The sequence below is a fragment of the Aphelocoma coerulescens genome, chromosome 9, assembly GCF_041296385.1.
Source record: "Aphelocoma coerulescens isolate FSJ_1873_10779 chromosome 9, UR_Acoe_1.0, whole genome shotgun sequence".
Classification (NCBI taxonomy): Eukaryota; Metazoa; Chordata; class Aves; order Passeriformes; family Corvidae; genus Aphelocoma; species Aphelocoma coerulescens.
Genome location: NC_091023.1, coordinates 17,481,887 through 17,505,269, shown reverse-complemented (window position 1 = coordinate 17,505,269; position 23,383 = coordinate 17,481,887). Strand labels below are relative to the sequence as shown.

Here is a 23,383-nt window from a genome sequence, read left to right as displayed (position 1 = left end):
CAAAGCTGAGAAATCTAATTGGAAGCAACATGGAATTGAGTTTCCAATTTAATTGTTAGGCTGGTGGATTTTTGGCAGCTTATTAATTTGAAATGCTTACCTGCTGCAGTGTTTACAAAACTAACAAGGTCGCAGCTTTAATTGGCTTAAAGATTCCCCATTGTTTTGAGGTTTCCTCTGTACACTTCCTCAGATCTCACTTTGTTTAGACTCCTTGCAATGGAATAGAAAGATGAACCATCAAATTAATGGGTTAAAAGGAGACAGTGGTCAGCCAAAAGAAGGAACAGGACTGGCCAGAAGCTGGGACATGTACTCTGTAGAGACCCAAAGCAGAAATTGCACATAGCTTGCTCTAATGCCATTTTAAAATACCCTAGAAAACATAACTTTGTTCTCCCTCATCCATATTTCTGGTTTTTAGAACCCTCTTACTTTCTACAAAACTTAAAATACTTTACAAGCAGGAGTTGTCCATGTTCCCAGTTAGTCTGACTTCAGAGCAAGTTCTCACCCTGGCAGCATTGAGAGATCTTTGTTTCAGAGACCAGAGTTTCACATAGAAGCTTTAGCCAGGTTGTAGTTGGTAGTTGAATCTCATGGTAGTCAAGGTACGTTTACCATATCAGAATTATTTTCAACATTGACAGAAACTCTGCACAATGCAATGATCTATAGTTCTGGCAGGCTAAACACCGAGTGATCATGTTTCTTATGACTGAGTCATGAGGCACACCTGAAAATAAAGCAGGAGCAATTTTAACAGGTTTGGTTTTACCTGCCTGGTTCTTTAGTGAGCACCAAAACTTCACGTCCTCCCCTTGTTAACTTTCATTGAAAAAAGTGTAAATATTTAACGGTGCTTAACCTCTGATTTGCATTAACTTGATATCTGAGCTACAGACAGTTGTCTACTTATCAGATTTAATGCAGTCCATGCATAGTGTTGGAAGTGAGGCTTTGTGCCCTTGACAGTGGAAGGGACATCACAGGATACAAATGAGTTGCCAGGTGCCACAGAGAATACATCTGACATCAACTTAAAAGTGTAAGTTGACATTGGAGTTCTGGTTTTTCTTTTTAATCAACAATATTGCTTTAGCACTTTGTAGTTAAAATTTTATATCTAAGATTTATCCTTTGATCTCTCCAAAAGCCTACCTATCCAATATTTTATGGAATTATGGTTTCAGTATTTTTAATTGCTTGCTTAGTGCCAACCTAATGAAGTGCTTAAAATAATGCAGTTGTCATTAGTAAAATTATTTCCCCTTGTTTCCTTTGTATCATGCTAAGATATCAGTTACTCTTTGCATCCTTGGAAGTCATTGGTGCCTTTTGCTTCATCTGTTGTTACAGTATTTGAATTTCCACAGAGCAGAAGATAGTAATTTAATCCATCAAGTGAGAACTGGTAGAGCTTCTTCCTCCCTGCCCCAACCCCTTTCCTGCATCTTCACAGCCAAGATACAGGAGAAAAGCCAAGCTTACACAGATATAGAGAAACAGGGGAGGTATCCAAAAATCCTCAAATTAAACAGATACTGTTCAGAGTAGGGTTTTATTAATATAGACATCTGATGTGGCTCCTGTGTCTCTGGCAAAAAAAAAAAAGTTTTTTGTTAGCTAAAGCAACCTTAGTGTGGAAGCTGATTTGACTTCTTACATGTTTATCTCTGAACTTAGGCTGATCCCAGAAAGAATGTTGAGTCAAAATTTTACATGAAATTTATAAGATAGCAGGCTACTGTATTTCTTTTATTTATGTAAGATAAGCCTCTTCAATTTCTCTAAGTTGGGAAATTAAGGCAACTTCAAATTTGAGCTCAGAGCCTCCATTAAAGATAAACCAGTGCTTCATTTACATCTAGTGGTCAACATTTGTATAGAAATAGGAGGCATGCTACATTCCCAGGTATAGGGAACAAGCAGAAAACATCTTAATCTATTAAGGTCCACCTGGCAACATTGAATTTTGTCCTTTTTTTCTGCATATTAGTATAGCAGAGTTTATAAAATTTAGTTATTTAAGCACATGAAAGGTGATTTTTGCACATCTGTTGCTCTCACATCTTAAGGAGCACATCATATGTTTATTCTGAATGTGCAATAAACTACAGTAGCAAGCTCTGAATATTAAAAGCTTTCCTCAAGTGCTGCCTTTTTGTCCTGAGACTTCATCAGGAGCACTTACAGAAGCAGGTTTGTCATCTGTGTAGCATCACTCCCAGAGCAGTTTGAGGGAGTTGGGCGTTACCGTGAGGTTTCCAATGCCGTTTGCCCTCATGCCCAAGCAGACACAGTAGGACTATTGGGAGGCTCTGTCCAGGAGACACCTGACACCAACCAAGGTTCTCTCAGGAACCAGATCTCAACTGCACATTGCTAAATTCTAGTTGACAGCCAGGATTTTCAGTTGTGATTATGAACTCAAGATTCCATTGTCACATTTCTCCTGAACAGAGTTCTCAGTGTGACAGAAATGTTATGTATAGAAGAGACTTAAGGGAAGCAGTATCAGATTAGTTCAGTCATGAGTGAGCCTTTGAGTTGATTATGTTCATGACTAGAATTTCAGGCAACATTCTCCTGGAAGAATGGCAGGCTTAGGTAAAAAGAGAAAGGGAAATAATTTTTTTATTTTCAGTCAGTCTTTGGGATAGCAGTGCACAAAAGAATAGTGTTATTAAATTTATCCACTCCTGGATTGAAAGGATTGTAACTAACTAGGAGCAATAGTCTTCCATTAGAGATTGAGAGTGCAGGGCATTATACTCAGTAATTCTACAGAGGACTATTTATATGGGTTGGTTTGTATGCTACACTGTACATAACCTTCATCTACTCTGTAGCAAGTCAGAAGCTTATTTGGTCCTTAGGACACCTAATTATATCCGTCTTTTCCTATTTATCAAGAAAGTGGGGAGGATCATGTATTTTACTCAGCAATGAAAGCAGATTGCTTACATGCCTCTTTCCTCCTCTTCACATGACCTAATTTAAGCCTTTTGAGAAGGAAAGCTACACATGCTTGGAACCAAGAGTTCATCTGATGTTTTAAGCATCAGAAACTTCTGATCAGGGACAGCCTGCTGAGGAGGCAGAGAGTTAATGTCAAGTCACTTTGGTTTGGGAGGTCAAAGGAAACTATATTTTAGGAGGCAGTGGAAAAGCTGGCTATTTGCACAGCTTTAAATAAAATTTTTGTGTTTGGGAAAAGTCTTACAGAAACACTAAGGAGGACCCAGTTTTGATTCAAGTGTTGGCATGAACTGTTGCTAACTGTGCTTCTGGGAGTTCTGCAACACCCTCAACTACTCTTGAAGGAAGAGTTTTGTAGAGAGAGAAGGTAGAAGAACAACCATTATCCCCATTAATGTACTGCCATGTGGTGGAATAGACCAACCCATCTGGAAATTGGACACCAAGAAATACCTACCAGCCATTAACACAGCTAGATCTTTTGAAGGTACTTCAGACATTTTCTTCCAGTTTAACTCTTTAGAGTAGACTCTCTATGCATTAGAATACTGCCCTGTCAGTTACAGTCCAACTTAAGATTTCACTGTTTTTCTAGTAAAGTTACTTCCTTTCCCAGAAGCTGAAATAAAGAGGGGAAAAGTCCTTCTGTTTGTTATTTTGCTTGAACCTTAGTAGCCTTCAGGTGAAATTTAAAAACAGCTCAGTCCAGGAAGTGGTGTGCTGCTTCTGAGCAAAGAGGACATCCAAAAAATACCTGCTCATTCATTCTTGCTGCATTCTTCTTGCTGCATGCTTCTGTCACAGCAGCTGTGCAGAGCATGGGTTACCATCCCCAGCTGCTTGTTGCCTCATTTTCAGATTTACTAGCCAAACTGCTCAGATGAGAACTGCAGTCTCCTGCCTGCTGGCTCAAACAACTTCAGCAACAGGTTGAGGAGCAGGACCTGTGCTGGTTGGCAGTTCTACCAACATCCCAGCTGTTCAATTTGAGGGAGAAAGTAAGAAGCAGCTGGGGAGGGCTGTCGGCAGTGTCCTCTCCAGCCACTGCTGCTGTTGGATGTCATGCCCACAGCCTCAGATCAGATTAACTCAGTGCAGCATTGTGCTGTGTTCTCCAACACTCAGCACCACCTTACCTGAGGAGGCTTCTCACATACCATGTTTAGTTATCCAGCACCAATTCTAAAAACCTAGCTTAGCATTATTAGTTGAGCATTTTAGCTTCACATTGATAAGTCTGTGGTCACATAACTTCTTTTAAGAGAAATGCATTTGAGATTACATCAGTAAGGTAGTAATTTTCTCTTTGCCCTTGAGTTGTGCAAGAAATCTGTAGCATTACTGTGGTGTGTAACAAGTTACTGCCTGGTCACCAGGCAAAGTCACAAACAGGGTCATGCACCAAGTACCATTAGAGACTCTATTCTCTGAGGCTCTCAATGAACCAGACATAGGAAATCATTGGCTAAAAACCCTATTCAGCCTTGGAGAGCAAATGCATGTTCTTTTTTAAATACTCTTTCCAGAAAGAGACAGAGAAGCCAGTAAATTTCTCAATCCAGTCTGGGCTGTTCATTTATGGCACCCTCATTAATCCACAAGGCATCATTACAATTGTATTGTTGCCATAAAAATGCAGTATTTAAACAGCTCCAGAAATGAATTGTTTTATGTACTTCCCCCTGTAATTCCTTCAAAGGGAAGTGCATTGTACTACTACCACACTGACCTTAAGCGTTAGTTTCATAGGAAGGAAGAAACACTGGTTCCCTGGTTTTCCAAGCATCTTCCATTCTGCCACTAAAATAAGTTCCTTTTCTCTCACCACTGGCAATCCCTCCCCGACCACCTTCTCCCCATTTATACAAATTAGAGGGAGGCATTAACCAGGCAGTGCAGCTGTAGCACAAATCTCTACTGCTGATCCGTACTGCCCTCTGTAAGGTTCTCTTTCTCATATAACTACAGCCCTGCCAGTGGCCAACTGAAAATGTTTCACAGTTCGTGGTGGTTTCTTGCGTTTGTTTGCCTTGATAAGACAGTACCTTGTTTTCCTGCTTAGTAACATTGTCTACCTCAGTCCTAGTGTTGCCAGTTCTGAAATAGTAAATGCAGTGAATGAGGCAGTAGAATGTTTGGAAAGGTGCAAATTCAAATAAAAAAGGACTATATTTTAATGTAGGCACACCTGTAAAGGGTGCAGATAATGCTGATTATAGCAGTTTTTCATCTTTTTGTGTATAACTTCTCCATGTTAGTATTCACCTTAACATAAATGCTTATGAAGTCCACACTTTGAAACACTAATATAATATTTTATAAACATTTGTGTCAGCTGTGTCTAAGTCTAGCTTTTCAATAAGTAAATTTTTATTTTTTTATTATTAATACCTGTATTGAAAGAATCAACTTGTGAATTACAGCTAATTGTATTTATACATTCTGTCCATTTTCACAGCAGAAATAAGATATTCCATTGCTTGAGCTGAAAAATATATTAATAGATATTTATTAAAACAGCAAACATCTGATTCAATGTAGTCTGAAAATTTAACATACAGCTACAAGCATGTTAAAATAGTAAAATTGAAACTTTAGTATAAACATAACTGTAGATTTTATTGACAGTGAAAGCTATCAGAGCTGCTTGGAAACAGGGTAGAGTAATAGAGGTAATTGCTTTTTTTGTCATTTCAGTGGAGGTTTCATTACTCTGTCCCCACAATAATGGTTATTTTCTGAATTCCAATGCATGCTAAAGCAGAGAGATGCTGGTTTGGGCACAGACCCTCCATCTTCCAGATCATGGTGATCATAGTGACATGCTCAGAGGTTCACATCATTGTAGGTCATGTTACTGGAGCTGTAGAAGTTGGTCAAAGTACATCATTCAGAATAAGAATTTTGGAGAGGAGGTCTGAAACTGGTCTGGAGCTGAATTGTTTCCTTGTACTTTCCGTGTTTTGCTGTAGTGCTTTTCCAAACAACTCTCTCTCTTTTCAGATTGCTGTACTGTTGAACACTGTGTAAAGTATTGGGATGGTTAAATTGTCAAATCACTAGTCCACACTGCCAACTGAAGTACTTCTCATATTCTGGAAATTCCTAAAAAAGCATAGTATTTCTGATACGGAGTCGTTTTTTGAGAGTTCTGTTTCAATCTGCATAAATCCCCCTTTATTTCTCCTCTCTGCATCCACTTTGAGCAGCCTCTGGTCCATTCACAAGATTAGTTTCCTCCTGCAACTGCCAGTCATTCCCTCCTGACTGTATTTTCATTTTGCTTTCATTCTCCACTTGGTCTGTATGCTCTAAGTTTTCCTCCCTTCCTCAGAAGAGACAAGATAATGAACTTGTTTTCCTTGAATAATTTTAGTCCTGTCAGTTTTAAGTGGAAAACCAAAAATTATTTGATCTGTATTGCAGCATGTGGTCCTGCCTGCATACTACTCCAGAGATAAAACCACTTTAGTGTCTCAGATCCATGACTTTTCTTTTTCTTACCCATTAAATAATTATATCTGATTCTCACTTTGGTCTTGTCCTCTGAGTCTAGAGGGCCACTGACATCCACCTCAGTATCCACGTCTTTACTGACTTCCTCAGCTTGACATTGAGGGTGTTCATAATAATTTTCTGCCAGTTTGTGCCTGGAAAAACAGGGTGACTGGCAGTGAGGATGCTCTTCTTGTTCAGTCACCCCTTCTGGCTATGAGGGTTGTACAGTTTGCAAGGATAAAGCATGCCCACTTCTCATGCAGATATAGTTCAAGTTAAAAAAAAACAATAAGCAAAACTGAAGTATTTGTAGCCCCAGTGAAATTCAGGCCAGTACTATCCACAGGGATTGTATATCCAAGGAACCATTTAAGCTAATGCCAGGAAAAGTGTGGCTTGTTCCTCTGCTGTGCTGTGTCAGCAAATAGGAGTTTGGTATTTGTCATTGTGGACTTCATGAAAGTGCTTGTTGTAGCTGTTTCTCTGGCTGATTTGAATTTTTATTTTGTTTATTAGGTGTAGAGTGTGAGTGCCAGGGCTAAATGCTGTTTTATATAAAATCTCAACAAGATTAAATCCCCTTGCCATTCTGTAATTAATTTCAAGGATATTGTGTTGCTTTCCCAGAGAACTCGTGGTGATCTCTAGATGTATCCCTGGTTACAGAACAGCTCTGGATTGAAACAGTGAGGGATGTGCTCTGTGTGAGATACTGTGGGGCAGTTAAAGGTGCAGAGATTCAAAACCAGCATCAAGTGCTTTGAGTAAACCACCTTTAGGGGAACTGAGTGACTTCTGCCCTACCAACTCCAGCATCACATTCCTGCTGGTGCAGATCCACTGGGCACAGCTGGGAGACTGAACAAAACAGCAGATTTATGTTCAGCCAGTATTACTTCTGCTGCAATAGTTAGCTTTCACTCTTGTCATAAACAGAAACCCTTATAGGCTAATTACCAGATGTACTGCAGCAGTAGCACTTGTTCCCCAAAGGCCGCAATTGGCATTTGCTTTCAAAGCTGTGTAAAGAGGATCTTTTTAGGATATCATTCATTTTTGTCTTTTTCTAGCATTACTTGTGAGAAAGGGCAAATGAGCCCACCTGGAAAAGGAAGGTCAATTGTCTGGCCTGTTTTTCTGACTAGCACGCAGAGCTGTAATCTCTGAGGGAATGCACACCAATGCCAACGGGCTTGGGCACAGGGGTTCTTGAATGGATGTAGCTACACGGCGTAAATGTATTGCACTGGATAAAGCACTGTCTGTACTTTTCTTCCCAGTGTCAAAGAAGACGTGACAATGTTGTTGGAAAAAGCTCTATTCAAGACAAAACCACATTGTTCATGTGCTTAAAATTTACTGCAGTTTAACCATTTCTGTTTGATTTCCCCACTGTGCATACCTTTATCCCTGGGTGAGTGTGTCCAGTTCCAAGTCACTTCAAAACTTTGGAACTGGACTCTCTTGGTATAGAATAAGAACATTCATGCAAAGGTTAAATGAGGGATAATTAGCTCAACTCTAAACTCACTCTGTGCATTAATCTGGATTGACTCGAGTGCAGTGACAAATTCCCAGTTAATTCAATTGCCAGAGAAAGGTACTGTTTAAAAATTGACATTGTGTTGAAAAGGTGTTCAGTAAGGGGAGTTCAGACGGAATCAGTGTGTGAATGCAAGAGAAATCCAGTGCTTGACCTTTTTATTCCTGCCTTCTCTTGAGACTGCCAACAAGAATCTTAAGTGCTCCCTTTATGGTTGACTTTGGTGGTGTGAACACCTGCCTTTTAACAATTAGAATAAAACTCACAAGCTCATTTCCTGGAAGGCAGGAGCTATCAGACGTAATGACTGCAGGCTTTATTGATCTGATGAGGAGGATTTGGAGTGCTAACACACAGCCTGAAGTTTCCATGGCCACATAAAAATCCCTGAGTCCCTGAAGTCCTTTGCACAAATGAATTCTTCCTCTTTTACAGACCTCTCTGAAATTGAGACGTGTCTATCTGAAGACTGAGCTACAGATTTTCCCTAAATGTTTCTACAAAGTCTTTTTCAATAGGGATTTTTTTGCTTTGTTCTGTATAGGTGGAAACCCCACTTGACAGCAACACTGAAATCTTCCCTGGCCTAGTTTTTTTTCTCAGCAGCACAAGTTAAAGTATGCTCTTGAGCACAGTTTTATTTCTGCTCTTTCCTGATTCCCTGGAAGAGCAAGAGACCAAACAAAAGCAACTTTATATCAGAAATGTAAAAAATTTAAGGGCAGAACTTTCTGTAGGGACAACTAGCTGTCCTTCATGTGAAAGACATGGGTGAAGAGCTCTTGATATGAAAGATGCCTCCTTTCATGTACCAAACATTCACCAGTTACGTAAGATTGCTGGAGAACAACAAAGTGTCACTTGAATCCCTTAAAATGATGGCTCTTGAAGACTTCTGTGGTAGCTGCAGTTGCTTGTATATCCAGAGTTAAGGATATCTGCCCTCCTGTGCAGGGAGTGTTTTAAGGGCAGCTCAGAACAGGATCTCTCCCCAGTAATAGTGCAGTGTGCTCATAGCCTCTTCCAGTCTTTGAGCATTAACCAGAAGTAAGAAGTCTTTCAAATGTACAAAATCTGTATTCCTTGACTCTGCTCTGACCAGTCTTCTGCTGAAGAAGATTTTTAAAAATCACAGTCCCTCCTGGTTGCTAAATTTGATGTTCAAGGACCTGTTTCACAGTCCTTGCTAATACAGCTCTATATGTTGAATTGTCATGTCTTACATGCTAAATTTGGGGGATTGTTTGGGTTTTGTTTCATGAAGATTGAGAAAAAGAATTCCATTAAAAGATGGAATATATATTTGTTCTTTGTAGAATATTTTTTGCCAGCAGAAATTACAATAAAATTCTTGAGGAAACAGTATCCACCTGAGAGGTAACCAGGCTAGCAGGGCTGTTGGCTGCTAACACACTAATCGCCTACTTAATGTTAATTCATGGCAGTACAGGAATGATTAATAGGAGGCTTTACCAACATAGGTGTCTGGGTAGTACATGCATCCTGTGTGTGTGAACTATGTGGTGCTGATCTCTGACATGGGCAGCAGTCCAAAGGAACAGTAGGAAGAACCTGATGTTGTTGAACTGCTGGACATTCAGTGGTGCCACTGTACCATGCCTTTTTTATCCTTGGAAATAGAACAGATAAAGGCTCTCCGAAGAGAGGAAGCCCAGTTGAGTTGCTTGGAATTCAGGCACAAAGAATCCAGAAAAATTTTTGCCCTATTGGGAATGGCAGCCTGGTAAAACAGTGGGTTTTGAAATAGAGCTCTTTTGGATTAATAAGGGAAGCCTTTATGCAAAGTATTACTGTAATTGTAGGCTCATGTTCTGATTGCCTTATCGGGGGAGATGCATCCTCAATGGTATCTTTGTTTGTCTTACAATGGAAAGAGATAGAAAATAAGCAATTAAAACAGACTTATTAAATTGCCACAAATCTGAGCATTCAGCTATGCACTTCTAGCTAAGATTGTTGGTTAGTTTTTGTATTAAAAAAAAAAAAATTATTGCTGCGGTCTGTACTTGCTTTGTAGTATGGCCAGACTACTGACAAAAGAAAAATTTTCTCTTTATTTCAACTGTGATCTTCTTTTCTCTCTTCCTGCTTCTCACCCTAAAGCAGTCTTTTATGACTGTGCTCATAGAAATTAGAGGTTAATTACCCCTGTTGTGTTCTTGGGATCCTTGTTATTCCAATGAACCTTGTAAAGAAATACTACAGAATCTGGCACTGGTAATTTCAAAAATAGATGGACTTTGCTCTGATTGTGTATCAGCTGCTATTCTAGTAATAAATAGTGTATTTATTGAGCTTTATGAAAATGAAAACAAACCCCTTGCTCCCTATTTTGTGGTCTAGTGCCACCTAGGCATAGGCAAGTCCACCATTAGATTCGTATCTCCCAGAACAGAAGATCCCCAGGGGAAAATCAACAGACATCTTTTATATAGTGATAAGGAGATATATTTTCAAAAGAAAAGGGCTTGGGTTTATCCTGTAATACCTCATAACAGCAGTCTAATATTAGTGGAAGATTAACATTATTCAGTCATTTAAATGTCAAATCTTTATGGCAAACCAGCATAGATTTTGAGTTAAATCTCAAAGACTCTTGCTTTCTACTTGTGTGTGTGTGTGTTGCTTAATCTTCCCGGCCAGTATAGGGGATGTTGTGATCTCCTCGTTAAAGACGTCACACTGAGAAGATTGGAGAAGAGGAATAAATAGAACAAGCGCTAGAAAGCCAAGCAGCTCATCTTGGTTGAACTAAAATGCACTCCACACAAACTGCCTTCCCCATAGATTTGTTTCTTCTAAGTCAAACTCAGTTCCCATTTTGCTGAGTATCTAACCAGCTCATTTGAGGCTCTGTATCCCTTTCTGAAATGTTGTTTTACCTCATTGTGCAACATTGTAGCTGGTGTTTTTTATAAGTTACTCCTCTGGTGGAGAAAGCAGATAAGGGCAATGGCTCCCAGAGGGCAGAGAGGCTCAGAATTTCACTGGGGAGGTTCAGTACAGAGCTTGAGCACTTCAAGTTGTGCTGTGTCTGGGCTGGCTGTGTGCAGCCCCATCTCATTATCATTGGCCTATATTCCTTGCCTGTGCACCAGTGTTGCTGGGGCTGCCAGATCTGTCCAGGCTGATTCTGTGTCTCTAGGTGCCAGGGCTACAGTCACAATGTGTGTCTGTGAGACAGGTCTGCTGCTTATCCTTGGAACTAGCCTCTGTGGAGAAATAGGGCTGTCAGGTGTTCAGACACCCTTCACAAATGGAGGAGATCCAAGAAAATAAATATGTGTTTCTTCATAGCATTTTGTGTAAGGAAGAATGGAGCCTAATGTTTAAGAGTTCAGTTACAGGTAGATAGCTAAGATTTGAAAGATTGCCCACTAAAATGTTTAACTGTTTGTGATAATAAATTGTGTAGAAAGAATTGTGCATTGCATAAGAATGAGTGAAAAATGAGTCCTTGCCCATACTCAGCAGGATCTGGTGAGGCTGGAACTACTGGTAAGTTTTTCAAGCAAAGTTCAGTTAGGAAAAGCTTGCTGCTGGAACTTACTGCATTTTTCCAGAAGTTTTTTTTTTATTCCAGTGCTGTGCTTAGTCTTTGTCCTCCTCTGATCCCAATAGATTCTGAAAGAATGTAATGAAAAAAGGAAACAAGGCAGGATGCAACAGGGTGGACATTTCCACACAGTGACGGCTTGCAATCCGACTCTGGGAAGCTTTGGTGGATACAGGAACAACTAATCCCAAAGTATAGTTCCATTACAGTACAGTGCAAGGGAGTATCTCAGTGTCACAGGGCCATTTGTGGATCCTTGTAGAGCTGGTCAGGTGACATTTGTTCTGAAAGCACAACTCTGCCTAGCATGGGGTTTATTTTTAGTAATTTAACCAAACAGCTTCAAGACTTGGAACTTTCTCTAAAATTTAATTGCTCAACCACTGTCATCTTGTGTTCAAGGAGTCCAACATGAGGGTGTTGATGAAGTGAAGGTGCTACCAGGCTGTTTGGACTTACTTAAGCAAAATGTGTTTATATTGGTTCATCTCTAAGAGTCCTTTAGACTCATAGTCATTCTGTGCAAAATTGATGGTCTTTTTGTACAAAATGGTGCCTGCTTGTCCCTGCCAGCAGTGAACAGCCAAAACATTTGTCCCAAGAGTTTGTCCTTTCAGATCTACTGCTGTCTTTTGCAAAATTATTGCTGCAGTTCCTGGAGCTGGCAGTCTTGAGGACAATTTGAATGCATGGAAAAGTGCTGTGTTTCCACTTGTTCACTGGGCTCTCTTTTACACCTAATGAAATGTCGAAGGAAACATGGTCGGCTAAAGCATGTTAGAAACTTTGTATCAGGGGCATCACTAATTTTTAGAGTGGTGGAGATTTTTTAGCCTAGGTGGCTACTTGCCTGAAGTCAACAAAAAAACAACCTGTGATGTTGAGCATGACCTATGCACTGAATTCATTGAAGCACTTTGAGCTCAAAATATACTTGAGTGTCCAGACTTAGAAAGTAAAAAGAAAATAAAATTTTCACAGGAGCTCTGGTTGAATTAATATGAACTAAGGCAGGAACAAATGCTGTATTTTCCCCCATGACTTTCCTATTTTGTATTTCTGGTGTTTTTTTAAGTTGTCTTAAAGAACAAGAATATTATTGATACGTTTCAGAGGCTTGCACATTTTTCTAGTTTAGAACCATTTTGCTTCTATTATCAGAGCTAATACAGCCATTTTGCTGTCCTGCTTTAATACGGCATTTTAGACACTAAAAAGTCCTTCTAATTCTGCAAGCAGTCCTCTTTATTTCCTTTCTGCTTCCCACTTCCATTAGTAATGCTTGGCAGTGATTCAGAACCACCCTGCTTTCGAGATAGGGTGACTGAGAAACCAACAAAAGCAAGAGAAACAGAGTGAAGGAAACCACTGGCACCCACCCCACAGCATGATGGCAGCAATCTGTGCTCCTGCGGTCACTCCAAGTTACAATAAGAGTTTCCATCAGCCAGGGAGCACAGTTCCTGGCTGCCTAAAAAGAGAGGCAGGATTGTCTGTTGAAACACAAGTCTTGAAGCCAAACACCTCCTGAGATGTCTTTCCTCTTCTCTTACTGATTCATTGTGTGGCTGTGGGCAAGTCTTCATGTTTATTTCCCAGTCTCTACAATAGGCAGTTATTAAAAAGCTACTTTTGAGAGCATGAGTTGAAGTTTTTGAAGCACAGTGTAGTACTAGGTATGGTTTAAGTTACTGATCATTGAGCTGTACTGTACTGCCTGTTCAGGGAGGCATCCTGTCTCTCCAGGTAATTGATGGGGTTTGCCTCCCATCTGGAGTGGCCCTTGGTAGATGACAATGACAGTATGAAGCTGTGCAAACTGCTGGCCCAGTTCATACCAAAGCCAAACCTCTCACCAGTTTCCAGTCTGCATATCTGTACTTAGAAGTACGATATATTAATGCCTCCAGTAAATTGCATATTCTTCTAAAATACATGAAACTGATAAATCTGTGAACTATCAGAAGTAGTCTTTGGAGCTCAATAGGCTGATGTGCTAGAGACCTCTGTAAGAGAGACATGGAATGAAGGAGAGAAAAAAGAAATTAAACATTAATGGGGGGAAAAAGCACATAGTCACTACATAAGCACAGGCAGTTGGAAGTCATGGAGGCTTTCTGTGTATTCAGTTGCTTATTTTACCAGGGGACACTTTCAGCCAGAGATATTGCTTGGAGTTGAATGCATAAACGGAACAGCGGGGGGACCTGCTGATGCTCAGCTTTGCCATTCTCAATAAACATCACTTTGCTCAATAGAGAAATTATTGCAGAGGCCTTCAAGGAACAAAAGCATTGACTGGCCACAAGCAGTGCTGATAAAACTGCCTCTTTAGAGCCTTTTAGGTTTGCTTTTTCTCCATTTTGCACACAAGGCTACAGGTCATTCAAGTGAAACTCTATGAAAATGCCAGCTAAGCAGCCATGTTTATCCCTTTTAAAAATTTGGTCAAAGAAGTCATTGTTCCTCTGCTCAGGTCTGTGCCCTTTCAATATGGGGAAGTGTGAAGATCCTTTTAGACATAAAAAATCCAATCCTTCAGTGTTGCAAAAATGACATGAAATCAATCCAAGCTTTCTTTTATAAGGAAGCCAATATAATGCATATTTTAAAACAGTTGAATAATTGTATAAAATAAAGAGGCGTATTGAGGCTTAAAATGCCTCATTCCGTTAAAACTGATTTTGTTGCATAACTGTCGTGACATCAGCTCTGTAAAGAACAATAGTCCATAACGATTTACAGGGAGATAAATTCCTGTGAGGGCTTCTAGCTGCAACCTTATCTATGAAAATGAAGTTATGCACCAGAACCCCTTGATAGATTGTTTCCATGAAACTCCCTCTAGTTCACTTATTGATGAGAACCTTGAAATGTTACCATAATAGTTCAGCTGTGAAGAAATTACTGTTTTGAAGTAGTTAAGACAAAATAAAGTTATTTCAATTGCTGAATCACTTTCAGTGTTCACTTGCAGAGAGGAAAATTGTTTGATGTGCTAAAATTAAAAAGTGGACAAACTGATTCCAATTGTTTTTGGGTTTAAAGAATTTAACTTAATTTTAATCATTCTGGTTGTGGCTCCTCAAGCTGTCCTGCAACCTGTCTTAACTTTTGATATAGGCCAGGAATCTTCTATAAGGAGGTTCCAGTGTTTCAACTGTATTTTTAGTTTCCCTTGTATACATGATGCCTCTATTAGCTTTCTCCCTAGTTACATTCAGTTTTGTTCTTTCCACTGAGCAACACACTTTAAAATTATGTTCTGATAAAGCCCTATGGATTTTAAAGGTCACATTCTTTTCTCGGATGAATACATCATTCCCATTGATTCACCTGCTGTTTCTTCAAAATCAGAGTATTACTGATGACATTAATTATGTTCATATTCAAAGGGTTCTTAGCACAAGCTCAGGCTTTCCTAACATGCTAATTTTTGAGATGCATTTAAAATGCAGGGAAGATGGGAGGAGTTGGGTGTTATTGCACTGGAAAAGAGAAAATAATTTTCTTTGTGCAATTCGTGGTCCTACAAGGAATGATGAGTTTTTTTCAAGTTATTGATTGTTTTACTACCTAGACTGTAAAGCAATCTCCAGATGTGATCACATGTTGTTTTTCCTGCTGAGGCATTGGTATGAAGGAATTCTGTTAAGGCTATTGAGATAACCCAAAGAAAAGCCTAAAAAACACAGGTGGCAGAAAACACATAAAACCACTACATTGCTTCAGCTTGCTTTTATTTTGGCACTGTTATCTGGTTCTAGGGACCATTTTAACATCTGTCTCTAGTGGAAACAAAGCATATTTCTGATAGTAGCAAACAGATCTGGCACAGAAGGTAGCTTGCTCCCTCTGACAGGGGAATCTGCCCCATAAGCCAGTGATGTGTGTATAGATTTGATTTGGAGCTTATTCCCACTTTAAACAACATCATATTCATTGTGCCACGAGTACATTTTGGGTTTTACTTTAAATTTTTTTTGTTAGGGATCTCAAATCTTAGGGTATGGGGGTTTTTTTTGAGATTGGAAGTGGTTTAATCTCTCTGGGTTGAGTTTAGTTCCCAGAGAAGTGCCTGGCATGCCCTCCAGAAGCCTTTTCTTGTAGCCCTAGCTGGTGTGCTGGGGTAGCAGGGCAGTGTCCTCATCTGCTGCAGGCAGGAGCTGCTCGGGAGTGTCACATGTTGTTACTTTTGTCTGAAGAAATCAAAGGCTACTTGCAAATACCTAAACTGGTTCCTATTGCTCATCACTGACAAAATTTGCTGGACTTCGTAAGAGTTAAGCTTCTTCAACACTAGACTTACCTGGACAGAGGTGTAAACCTTGAAGCAGTAGTGTCTACATCCCTGGTTCAGCTGTGTACAAACCACTATAATTTATTCTTTTTTCCCTTTTTCCCTCCTGATGACCCTTAGCTTCATTTTCAGTAGATATGTAATGCTTTCCTTTAAAATGTGCATCTGTTTGTTTCTTGCTCCTTCGGTTTGAGGAAGAGAGGAAAAGTCAGTGAAATGGAAGCCTGGCTTAGTTTGCAATACTGATGGGTATTACCAGTGAAAGAAAACACATTCTCTCACTGTGCCTGCCCATGCTGGACACTTCTCCTTCCAGAGTCTAGGAGCTCTTCATCTTCATTGTTTTCATACATGTACCTGCTTTTGTTAAGACTACTGTAGGTGTCACAAATTCTGATTTAAATATTTAAGATTTGGAGAGATTTCACTTTTGAGTATTTTCAGACAGTTAATTGCCAACACTAAAAATTAAACGTAAACTAACTTAAAGCAAACTCTGCCTTGTTCTGCTACATGCTGTCACTAGGATGCTGTGGAGTACAGATGGATGTTAGTTGTTCATTTTGATGAAAATACTGCATAATATTTGTGTCTTTCAACCTAAACTGTTCAAAGGCACAGATGTTTAAGTGGATAAAATTTTTATTAGCAAATGCTGGATGTGGGTTTACTTCATTTCCAATGTTTGTAGAGGTAAACAGGTTCTATACTTCTCTAGTTAATTGGCATCCCATTGCAGCTGATCTGGCTGTGAATGGACCTATGCTGCATTTTTGTTGTAGACTTTCACAGTGAGCCTTGCTAAATTAAAATGTATTCCGAGGTTCAAGCAGGAAATACTTGGTATGAACATAGCTCAGTTTCAAAATGGTCATCCAAGGCACAGGGAGGATGTGACACAAAGCAGGGAGTACTGGAGCTTCACTCCAGGGCCACCCTACTGCCCAGTGGGAATGATCAGAGCTCTGTCTCCTTAACACAGTAGAAGGGAGCAATATTAACTTCTGCCCTTTTACCATCATTTTCTATTACAGCTAAGGTAAGGTTGGCATGGCGTGCAGTAACTTGTGTAACTGTCTTTCCAAATACAGGCCAAGAGCAGCTTAATCCAGAACTGTGTGGTGGATGTTAGATGGAAATTCATTGTGGTGATACCAGATCTGTGCAGGCACACACAGAGATGTAAGGCAGAAGGTATAAAGGGAAGTATAAAGTATATGGGTATATGATATTGTGTTGATATTTTTGCTGTGATGCTGTAGCTGTTAAATATATCCCTCTGATTACATAATTTTCTGTGAAATGACTTTGTTGGTTGCTGAGGATTTTTGCTGCATTTTGTCATGTGGTTCACATTAATCTGTGGATCTCCCTGGCTTCTGTTGCACAGCAGTTTGTTCTGTACAGGAGACTTGAAAAGCAGGCTCTTGTACAGCAAGTGGAGGAGTGTCAGGAGTGCTTTGAAGGGATAATTGGCTTCCCTCCATTTGAGGATTTAATAGAGCACCTTTCCAGTCCCCAGCACCTCCCATCATTTGGAGAAGCACAGTAACCCATATCTTGTGCATCACTCCAGGAAAGTTGATTTATAATAGATGAGTTTTTTTAAAGTTCTGCTCCTGTAGGAGCAGTCATAGCATGTTTTTGGTCTAATCAGGAACTCAAGAAAGTGTGCTGCTTTCTGGAAGCAGGAGAAGTTGACAGTACTATACTTGAAGGCTCCAGTAATGTGTGAGGAATAACTTCCAGTTTTTATGTGTTGGTATTCTTGTTACTACACAGAAAGGATGGATGCTCATTCAGTAGATAGGATGTTGCACTGAATTTCATCCTTAGGCTAAGAAGAACACTGCCAGCATGTGTACTTGTGGTTTATTAAACAGCAGACAGCAGCATTTCTCTTGAGTGTGAACAGAGTGAATTCAAGGACCTGAATCAGCAGAACGTCTATGCATATGCTTTAATTTAAGCACACAATTAGGAGTTATGTGGAAGTTGTAATAAAAAGTAAGATCAGAGATGGCAAAGATTACAGGATGAATGGCATGAGTGGAGGAGAAGCGTAAGGCCATTTAGGTGGTCTGCTTTGTAGTCCTGTAGTTTAGTAGTTACTTTGCATAATTTATATTGGTCCCCATTCCTCAGACTGGACTGAAGCAACTGAGATGCAAATATTCTTCTGGGAAAATATGTTTGATATAAATATAATCCCTAAAGTGTGATCTTTACTTGCTTGAAGGTAATGTGCTTGCCCCATGTCATGACTGCCTGGTTGCGTCTGCTTTTCACAACAGTGTGTGTAAAATCAGGAGTGAGGGTTGGCCAGTCCAGATCAGAAGCTTATTTGGGTCTACAACAGGGATTGTTGTCTGACTTGTTTAGGGCTTTCAGCTGCACCTTCTTCCAGAGGACATGTCTCATTAACATGTAATTTTTGAGATGCTGTTTGGACCTGGCATGTAGTGAACTGTTTCTAATGTTGCATTTCATGTAGAAAAAAAAAGCTGGCAAAGATGATGAAAGACCTTCCTTCTAGGAGTGGTTATGAACATTAGCCTTGTTTTTATTATGAAATATAAGAGTACTGCAGTTCCTGAGGTTTTAGAATGGTGTAGACAGCAAGGAATAAAATGAAAAATGGATCATTTTAACAAAAGAAATGACACCTACTGTTTGCCATAGCCTTTGAGATACTCAAGAAGTGCTAAACATTAAAACATACAAATGATGGTCAGGAAGATTGAGTCAGAACTTCTTTTAACTCCATACTACTTTAATGATAAATTTTGTTTGTACTCAATCTCTTCCTTCAAGGCTACTCTTAATTACAAGTGTGGTAATACAAGGCAATCTTTTGCAATGCTAAAGCACTGAAAGATAAGGATGTAAGTTTTGATTTGTTTGAACCAAGTGATCTCTATGACAGATACAAAAAAGAAAGAACTTCTGACAACAGAGGTATTCAAGAAAGAAAAATTTGGATTTAGAAATGCACAAACCATTCCCCTTCATCGGGCTAAACAAAGTAGGTCTATGAGGAAGCTAATTCATGTCATGTATATAAAGCAAGTCAGGTTCCAGCTACTACAAAGCTTTTATGTAAGACTTTGCTGACCCAATAGGTGGTGGAATATAAATAGATCAACAGTACACCCTTCCTTCTGCTGTTCTACCTAATCCTTTCTTGCCTTCAGGATTGAAGAGTATTTGATCTATTGAGTCTTAAATCAGACATTGTTTCCAAAAAAAACCCCCAAGCCCCCAAAATCCAGGTGAATGAAAATTTAATGGTGTAAGAGTGAGAAAACTGAATTAGGAATACACTACTGTTCTTCCTTCCCCCCTCAACATATACAAACTTCACAAAGCTGGAATTGCCTGGCTTCCTACTTGCTCTTCTTAGCTACCCCTGTCAAGTGGCTTAACATGAACCTCTTCAAAAAGAGTAATTGTATTAAACCAATATTAATTTACTTTCTTCTTTTCAGTAATGCTTAAAATGCCCTCGTCATCCTGCCTGCAGGTCTCCACTGCTGCTCAGGAGGTGGAGCACTCTTTATTTTTAGTAACAATATCTCTCATGCTGGGGTGGAAGAATCTTAAACCAATTAAACACATTAGAAGATAATAGTGCATGTAGGTTTCGTTCAAGATGTGCATTTTCTTCACTCTGGGGTATGTCCTAGTACCAGCCTTCCTATCCAAGATGACAGAAATAGTGTGATAAGCTGCTGACTAGGTAAGCAGTATAGCTGCTGCTTTGTCAGTTACTCCCTTGTCAAGAAATCACTTGTGATGGGGTTTGCCTCTTTTTTTTTTTTTTTGTTAATTCCATTACAGTTAAGTTTTATACATTATCTCAATTTTGACTTAAGCATTTTTCAGATGCCTGTTTCTTTTTAAACATTTATTTTTTAAAAAGAATTAACCTCTTGTACATGAAGTGTTTTTTCCAATAGAAAGAGATTGTGTGTGTGTGTGTGCTTCTAAGATCTGATGATTTGTTCTTCCCTTTTAATAATGCTTAGTTACTGGGAAAAAACTTGTGAACTGGCTGGTGTATTCTGATCCCTTCAAATATGTTTGGGTCTACATATTTTTACTCTTTGCATACACTCTGAATAGCAGGTTGATTTTGTTTCTTCAGTTGCAGAAGTTGGAAAAGCATGTCCTGAGCCAGCACACGGACTTGTCAAGGTCAGAAAGCCTTTGGCTACACTGACATTAAACCTTTATTTATTTGATAAGGAATTTACACAGGCTAGCAGTGTTCAGTTTGTTTAAATACAAGATATTTTCTAGGAACTGTGGTGTGCATTGCTGCATATATGAGGCATGGTCTCATCAGCAGGGGTATAGCCTTGAGCTTTTTATTTATCCTTCATCGTGAATTTGACAGTCATAATACAAAGCATGGAGCAGGCTGTCCTGCATGGATTTACTTTTACAGTGGAACATCAATAAACAAAATAAAGCCAGATAGCACTTTATAGATGTCCAGCACCCCAAATGTTAACAAACATTTTAAATGTTAACATTGTTCAGCACAGCAACATAACTTGTATCATCTTTCTTGGACTGGACTGAGAGAGAAATCCTGATAGGGAGAAGTTACAGAGGTCAGTAGTGTACAGTAGTGTTTTCTCTCACCAGAAATAGTAGGTCACTAACACTCTGTAACTGTGTATTTCAAGGAAGGATAATAATTAAGCTGTCAGGCTACTTCTCACTGAAGGGCACTTCTAATATAATACTTTTGACAATGGTAAATGTGATTTTAGAGTGCTCCAAAAATTGACAAGGGAAGAGGGATGGGAAGGCAAGGCAAGTCATGGCAAGGAAAAGGAATGGTCTGTTAGTTAAAGTACTGAGATAGCAATTGGGAGGCTGGATCAGTTCAGTTGCAGTGCTGGGTTTGCTGTCCTGGTCAGTGTTTCATTTCCAGTTCAGAGGAACTTGGCTAGTGCTCAGTTTGGCACTGCACAGCCTGTGGCCAAACCTGGGAGCTCATAACTCTGGTGGATATTGATCGTGAACAAATAGCAAGTAAACACTTGTGAGGGGACCATTTTTTAAAGGTAGTACAGGTTTTTGATAATCAAGTGCCCAATTTACTAAATTACTGCTCAGCTAATAGTTAGGAGTGTTTGCATGGCAGAGTGTTGGGAAGATAAATGAGTTTGTCAGTGAGATGCTCAGATTGTCTCATTTGTTATTTTCCCCTCATACATGGCATTTGATAGATGGCACACTGCTTTCTATGCAAATAACTTCACCCTGGCTAGTTTGTATGTTTGTGTGTGGGAAGATGTATGGAAAAACGGTGGATTTTTTGGACATTTTAAATTACAGTTGGGGCAGTTCCATCCTGCAGGCTGTGTTGGCTGAGGACTTCGACTTTTCCAGCCAGCACTACATGAAATGCCCAGCCCTGCTGCAGGTTCTTCTTGCCATTCTGCTGCTCCTTTTCTCTCTCTGACTTCCCTGCCAGCCCCTGTCTCCCTTGGGTTGCTGGCTGGGGAGAGAGCTAGACTTTGCAGCTTCCTGTTAGGATTTGGAGGTGCCATATGGGACCCTCAGAGGATGTTTTTCATCTTCTGCCCCTTTCTCTTTTACCTTAATCCCAGAACAAGTGGTAGTCCTGGTGTTTAGAACAGGCCTGGAAGGACATGAGCAGGCTGGCCTATGTTCCTCCTTCCCATGCTCCAAGTTGTTGCTAAGTTTTGTGTGAACAGACCCTGTGCACACATTCCCTTTGTCCTTTCAGCAAGACATGGAAAGTCTGACCAGCCCTCAGCAAGGGAAAAACTCCTCACATCTCTGTTGAAGCAGCCATTTTCTCTTCCCCTCCTCCATACACATAATTTTAAAACAAATATTACCCTGTAATGCAAAATTTGCTAAAGCATCTGTTTCTTCCTGGGAGCTCTGGAAAAATGTGATCGATGTGATGAGTTTGTGAGTCTGCCTGGAAACTGTGTATGTTAGAGGATGAGTTCAATATGCAAATCTCCAACAGCTCCTATTTATACTCATGTCAAGGTCCATATTGTCCCTCTTCTGTCTCTCCACCTCCCCAGCCAGTTCCTTGAGCAGTTGTTGTAGGCAGTACTGAGTATGAAGGGTGCACTGCCATAAAGCAGCCAAGGGAGCTCCTGGAAAGGCTCTGGTCTGTGTGGGCTCATCCCACAAGTCTGCTCTGTTCAGTCTCTGGCATTGACACTGGTGAATTGTCAGAGCCACCCAGAGGAGCTGCAGAGCAGGAGGGCCTGAGGCTTATGGATGGCTGTGTCCCTGTTCAAGATGGCATCAGGCAAGTGTGCAGGCTCCTTGTTCTGAGCTGTCAGTGTCTGAGTTATCCTATGAGAGAGATTTTTCAAAGGTATGCTTAAGATCATTATTAACTGTCCATTTGGAAATATGAATATTTCCTACTTGCCTATAAATTTATTGACTAATTCACTGATCTGGGCATTTTGAAAGCTGGCACAGCCTCACTTGCTGAGAGTGAAGATCTCTCTTTGCTTAGCACTCAGCAGACGAAGAATTCCCATGAGTGGCAGTTACGAGGTCAACAGCAATAGAACAACCCTTGATGTGACTATTTTGTAAGCTAAGACAACGAGCTCGATTGAATGTTATTCTTCTTACCATGTTATGTAGAAAAGACTCCTTTTCCTGGTGTTTTTCAAATGCTGGAGAACAGCAATTGTTTGTGTAGAATTATCTGTTATTGTTAGCAATGTTCTTGCTTCTCTGCAGCACAGTGACACTGCCTTTATCCTTTAGAAGCAATGGAAAATGATAAATGAGGTTAACAAGCTTCAGTCTAAAGTGAAAACTAAATCTGTGGCTATACAATTCTTGTTGCATTCATTCTGGTCAGGGGTTGGCTTGTTCATTTATTCTTGGGGAAAAAGCATCTCTTTTCCTTGGCCTCCTGAGAATCAGAAATCATGACTGAAACTCACCTGGAGTAGCCTATTTCAGAGCTCAGCAAAGAATACTACACAGAGCATTTAGGGATATAGATAGCTTGTTTTCCTTATTTGCTTCCCAATCAGAAATTGGATGAACCTTCGGGATGCAGAAACAGGGAAAATCCTCTGGCAAGGAACAGAAGATCTGTCTGTACCTGGAGTGGAGCATGAAGGTACTGTGTGATTTTATTCTGCGTTTTGGGGCTGGGTGGTGCTGCATGGCTGGGTCACCTGAGTTGCAAACATACCCCTGCTTTGAAGGACACATGTCACCTTTGTCACTTGGGCAAATCATATCACCTCACTGTGACTCAGATTTTCATCACAAATAAAACAGGAACTGTCATCTCCATCAGAGGAGCTTGGGGAATTAATTAAAACATACTCTGGCCTGAGATTAATGCTCATTGTACAAGGAGTAGTTAAGACCTTATCTGGTGCACAGTTCATTCATCCATCTAGAAGATGGATGACTGCAAACTGTAGCAGATGCAGAGCAGAGC

General features: G+C 40.0%; 1 protein-coding gene across 1 annotated transcript in view; it reads left to right on the top strand.

Annotated features, from left to right (window-relative positions):
• The window catches only part of PDE6D (phosphodiesterase 6D), a 34,791-nt gene that overhangs the window by 4,543 nt on the left and 6,865 nt on the right, over nt 1-23,383 (top strand). Inside the window, exon 2 of the mRNA XM_069024602.1 lies at nt 22,965-23,053. Within this exon, the coding sequence (XP_068880703.1) occupies nt 22,965-23,053 (89 nt within the window). The remainder of the gene's footprint in view (nt 1-22,964; nt 23,054-23,383) is intronic.